At 36.9% G+C, this 5773-nt stretch overlaps 1 protein-coding gene across 1 annotated transcript; it reads left to right on the top strand.

The window, feature by feature from the left end:
* The first annotated feature begins 1155 nt into the window (after positions 1 to 1155).
* On the top strand, positions 1156 to 1935 carry LOC118479539. Its single transcript, XM_035974100.1, has one exon. It carries the CDS (start codon positions 1156 to 1158, stop codon positions 1933 to 1935), a length of 780 nt encoding a protein of 259 aa, XP_035829993.1.
* Positions 1936 to 5773: the final 3838 nt, after the last annotated feature.

Below are 5773 nucleotides of genomic sequence, written 5' to 3'. Positions count from 1 at the left end.
TCCAGAAATGACCAAATGATGCAGATGATGGGGTGTGAACTTATGGTTGCAACTTAGGCTTTATATAGTGGTTTCAAGCACCACAATTTATTGACAACAAAGTCTAGCACACACCACAACTGATCAACACTTGTCCTTAGTGTTAGGGGTCGTTTAGGGGTCATTTGGAGGTGTTTAAATGCAGATCATGGCTCTTGGAAGGCTGAACAGCCAAGTTAAGCATGTTTCTGCATCTGGGCGCCTGACGCGGCCCGCATGGGGGAATCCATGCTTTTGTACGCGGGCCGCCTGAGTTTTAAAAATCAGGCGAGAAAAAGAGGAGGCTCGCGGCCCGCCTCAACTTAACCCAAAACTTCACGCGGGCCGCCTGAGGTTAGAATTTCAGGATTTTTAAATCTTTTTGTAATGATGACAAAATCTGGTAATTAATAACGAAATCTTTCGTAATGATTTACCTGACCTTTCGGGTTTGAAGGGGTAACTTTGCGGTTTGGCCCTCGGTTAATTACAACTAGGGACCTCGTGATATTTACCCGCGTTATTAAGTCCCCGGTTAGTTTATTAATTATTCAGAAAGCCTTAACTTTCATTATTGACGCTTTTAACCCTTCTCATACGAATTTGAGTATAACCCTCTCGTTTTAAAACGGAACTTCGCGGAATTTTTACAGTATATTCTAGTGAGCGTATAATACTGTTACGAAGCCTTGGGAACGTTAAAGGGTCACTCAGAGGTATAATTAAACATGTTGACACAGTTAACCCCTGTGGTTTGTAATTTCTCACTTTCTTCTGCGTTCCGCTTCCGTACGATCCGTGATTTATTCGTTTGAAGGTACGAGCATCGTTTAGGGATACTATACAGTATATTTATCTTTGTTTGACATTTATAACCCTCGAATTTATATACTTTCAAGGTTTGTCAACATTAGTCCTTTATTTAATATTAATGCCACGTGTAAACTTAGGACACGTGTCGGCACATTATTGGACGCAAAAATTTCGAGGTGTTACAACAGGGTGGCAAAGGACCTGGAAGAATATGGTTTTGACTTGCACAGAGCGTTTAGAGGGGTGGCGGGTTATGGTCATTGTATATCCTTCTGGAAGGACTGCTGGATCTTTGAGGAACCGTTGTGTATTAAATTTCCTAACATGTACAACTTGGAAGTTAATAAAAATGTGCAGGTGGCTGAGAGATTGGTGAAAGACAACGGAGCGATAATTATCAAGTTTAATTGGCAAAGATCTCCGTCGACCGAAGAGGAACTATACCAGCTCGAGACGTTATCTCATGAGCTGACGTTGGTGAACTTAAGGGATGTAGAGGACTCGTGGACGTGGAGTCATGACGCATCAGGAATCTTCTCTGTTAGCAGCCTCAGAAGACAACTGCAACGGGTAGAAAGCTTGAACGAGGCAGCCGGTTTTGTGTGGAATAATTGGGCCCCGATAAAAGTTAATTTTTTGGCTTGGAGGATTATTATAGGGCGGGTTCCGTGCATGGCTGCACTGCGGCGGAGACACGTAACGCTTGATTCATACATTTGTAAGTTTTGCGACGATCAAGAGGAGTCCGTGGAGCACCTATTCGTAGGATGTCAATTCGCGCTGGCTGTGTGGGACTTCATTGCGGAATGGTGTAGATGCCCACGTATGTTTGCTTTCGGCATTAAGGATGTCATGTATTATCATCTCAATACCCGTGGTACTCACAAATGGAAGAAGATGATACACCTAATTATCCTTGTAGCCTTTTGGGGAATATGGAGATGCAGGAATGAATTGATATTCAAGAATAAAGAGCCAAACCTGGACGGTGTGAAGCAAGATATCCGAAATTCGAGCTACTTATGGTTCAAAAATCGTGCTAAAAGGCAAGAGGTGACATGGCTTCAATGGTGCAATATGGAGGTTTCAGCTATGAGATTGTAATTTCTGTTTTTGATCTTTTATGTACTGTATGTTTCTTGGTGTGGTCTAACATTTGTTAGTCCAAGTTTAATAAAATTTGTTGGCCTTTCAAAAAAAAAAAAATTGACATTGACAAACCTATATATAGATGAGTATATTCAATGAATAAAAAAATGGAGGATAGTCAGCTGGTCTCGGCCAACACATGCACGCCCAAAAAGGCAATCCGTGCCAGCTTCGATTCGATCAGCCATTGGTTGATTTTAAGACTCCATACTTCCAACCAACTTATATTAATACCCTCTTAACTTCAACCCTAATTCTTTAAAAAAAAAACATGACAGCCGCCCCCAGAAGCCTCTCCCTATCCGGCGTCGGTTCCGCCGACGGCACAGACACAAACACCCACACCTCCATACGTTCTACATCACCCACCTCGCAGCCTCCTCCTATCTCTCTCCTCGACGCAGTTACATGAGAACTCCGGTCGTCTTCTCAGTCACCGGCAACGGCAGCAGCGCCGGCGACGGCGGCGGAAGGGGGTGACCGTCTCGGGTCTGGCGCGCCTGAGTTCAGGTTTCTGATTTGTTTTGGATCCTAACTCGGTTCGGGTTTCATGAACGATCTGTTTAGTTTCGGCTCGAGTCAGGCTTCGGTTCAGTCTCGGCTCGCGTTCAGTTCGGGCCAGTCTCGGTTAGGCCAGCAAAGTCAACGAAGTCAGCTTTGGTTTGGGTTTCGGTTCAGTCAGATTTCGACACGGGAATCACGTCGGAATTCGTTACGACTGTTCGGTAAATTCTATTCATTCAATCGAGTTTGTTCTTTCTTCTATTTATGCTAATGAGCAATAACACATAATAATGAAACAAACATCAGAAGTTGTGATTTTGATTTATTTATGGTTCTGTTCGAATGGGTTTTGCAGAAGATATACATGCCAAACCAACTTTAGAATAATAAATTAATAATTTGAGTTTTAGATTAAGATTTAATTATAACACCAACAATTGGTCTATTTATAAAACTCAAATAATTGATGAGTTATTCTAATCCTTTTTATAATATAAGATCTTAATAAGATAAATCTATAAATTCTATAAGTTCTAAATAAATATGGAGTTATTGTTTTAAAAATTATTATATTTTGTTTTATTGTTAATTCCACATTCGGTTATATCTAACACTTTTAAGTTAAACTCCTTCAATTCAAAATAGTTGTTGTTATATTTCTTTTTATCATATTACGAGTTCCAATAATAAAACCTACTAAGATGTGGTTTATATTAAGTTCCTTTTTATAACACCAAATATTTAAGGAGATTATTTTATAATTCTACTCTAACGATCTAAAAATGTAATTAATTTATAAACAATAAATATTAGGATTTCTTGTTTTAACCAATGAATAATAACGAGTTCGTGATATTTTAAAAATCTAGGATAAACACTCTCGTTCGTTCTCTTGGATACCCAATCTTACTCGTGCGTTACTTACAAGAAATCGCAACGCAATCATTGTGAGTATACTCGTATTTTCCCCTTTTACTTTTACCACTTTTGGGGTGTAACATGTTTATCTATCAACAAACTTACACATGAACATTTTGCTTAAACACATGAACATTCCTATAACATGCTTGTATACGTGATGGCTTGATGCTTTAAACTTGGATTAATCTTATGTGTCGAATTTATCATTAACTTCGTACGAGCCAAACCGTGACATATGTAGCGCTATAGGATTAACGACCCGCCTCTTTATCTTCGGTTATGTCATGAGCATATTGCGTTTCCTTGGTTTGATATGTTAGACACATACCATGTTTAGATGTTTATCTTGAATCACATGCTTGCTATGAGGAATTGTTTCAAACTTATCTTTTGCTATGTATGTATCAAACTTGTATACTCGCCTTTGCTTTTGCATTGAATTATTTTAAACATGTTACAGGTTGATGAGGATGATGCTAAGAAAAGAAGTAGCGTTGATGCCTAGATACACATATAGACGTTAGGGTTTAATATGTTGTATCAATTTTGTTATGTTGTCATGTTATTTTATTAAACTTGTTGTATTTGAATTTCTTGTAATGTTGACAATTTATCTTATGAAATGAAATCAGATTATTTAAATACTTGTCACAATTATTAGCGTTATGATGTCTCGAGCAATCTTCACACTTTGTCTCATCCCGATGTTTCCGCCATTGGTTGGGGTGTGACAGATTGGTATCAGAGCCATAACTATAGGGAATTAGGAAAAGTAGGAATGCTTTTACCTAGTCTATAGTTTTAGAGCCTTATTCGTATGTTTTGCTTGAACTACTACATGATACTTTATTTGTTTCTTATTTATGCTCTTTTAAACATGTATATCACTCGTGGGTAATATTCGACATGTTATTCTTATGCATTAATGCTTGTCTTATTATGTGTTAATACTTGTTTCATTGTTGGATCCTTTACGTATTATTCTTGACCTATTTCTCTATGTGTTAATACTTGATTTATCATTTCATCATTTATGTAACATTCTTGATATGCCCTCTTACGTGTTTATACTTGTTTGCGTATTCCTTTGACATACACTTCCCTCATGCATTTTGCTCGATATTTCTAAATCCGAAAACACTCATAATACACAAACGAGACAACTTCACCAAAATAGGCGTGAAACCCACAATTTGGGGAATGACTCTCAATCCTTCTATTAATCTCTTCTTCCACGAAATTCACTATCAAGTTAGGAGTGAAATCCTCACCTTGATGGAGAGATTCAAATTTCAAATTCTAGTGGACCCTCGTTGTAACAACCCTCACTAAAAATTAATATTTAGCATGATAATTATGCAATAAGGAAACCCTAATTAAGTTTAGTATGATTAATTAATCAATTAATTAATATTAATTAAGCTAACAAGATTAATTAAGCTAAGTAAGGTCTATTAAAAATAGATATATATAGGGTCGTATAAGAACGTTTAATATTAATAATAAAATATATTATTTTTTTTCCTTACTCCGTTTTTAATGAAACTTAGGTTAAAACATAGATAAAAATATGCTCGTTCTAAAGACATATTCGTCGTTTTATAAAACGTTATATTTTAAAAATTATACAAGAAAAACGAGTTAAGCAGCTGAAATAATATAACTAAGCTAGCTAGCTAGCACGTCAAGCTAGCTAGCAAGCACGTCACTTGAATCCCACATCAAAGGAATTGAGCTGCCTGCTTGCTTGCTATAAATAAGAAGCTTAGGATTCATTTTTCTTTGCTCATTTCTCTTCTTCTTCTCTCTATACGTTGGTGTTCTAACCAATAATCACTCGATCGCTATTACGATTCAGTTTCCGAGCGATCAATATATCCAAAGAATGTTTAAGTGCCGCCCACATTGGGTTATGCTTTGTCGTTGTCGATAATTCGATAATGAGTTGAAGCATTGTACTTTGTCGTTGTCGATAATTCGATAATGAGTTGAAGTAATATACTTTGTCGTTTGTCGTTAATACGATAAATGAGTTGAAGTATTGCACTTTGTCATTCATTGTGAGAATTTGATCTCGTGAATTATCGTAAAAGCTGTATTGATCATTAACCCGGTTTTTATGAAATTCGTTAAGGTTCGAATCTCATGACTACCGTTAAGGTTTGATTTGGGTTTTACACCAATACGTATTATATTCTGTTAAACTACCAAAAACACTCCCAACTACACCCTTACAATCAAACAAACTATTAAATCATCAGAAGATCCAGAATAATAAAGTACATGCTTAATTATCGGGAAAAGTAGAATCAAGAAGTTTGTTAACTCAATCCTGCATGCTGAATTGTGAGTTATTCTCTTTTTGTTA

The sequence above is a fragment of the Helianthus annuus genome, chromosome 6 (assembly GCF_002127325.2).
Source record: "Helianthus annuus cultivar XRQ/B chromosome 6, HanXRQr2.0-SUNRISE, whole genome shotgun sequence".
NCBI classification, from domain to species: domain Eukaryota; kingdom Viridiplantae; phylum Streptophyta; class Magnoliopsida; order Asterales; family Asteraceae; genus Helianthus; species Helianthus annuus.
Note: the sequence above shows the minus strand (reverse complement) of the source record. Positions and strands in the feature narration are given on the sequence as shown.

What these genes read in the sequence shown, in the direction of transcription:
- LOC118479539 (XM_035974100.1), top strand. Translation starts at nt 1,156, where the DNA reads ATGTACAACTTGGAAGTTAATAAAAATGTGCAGGTGGCTGAGAGATTG.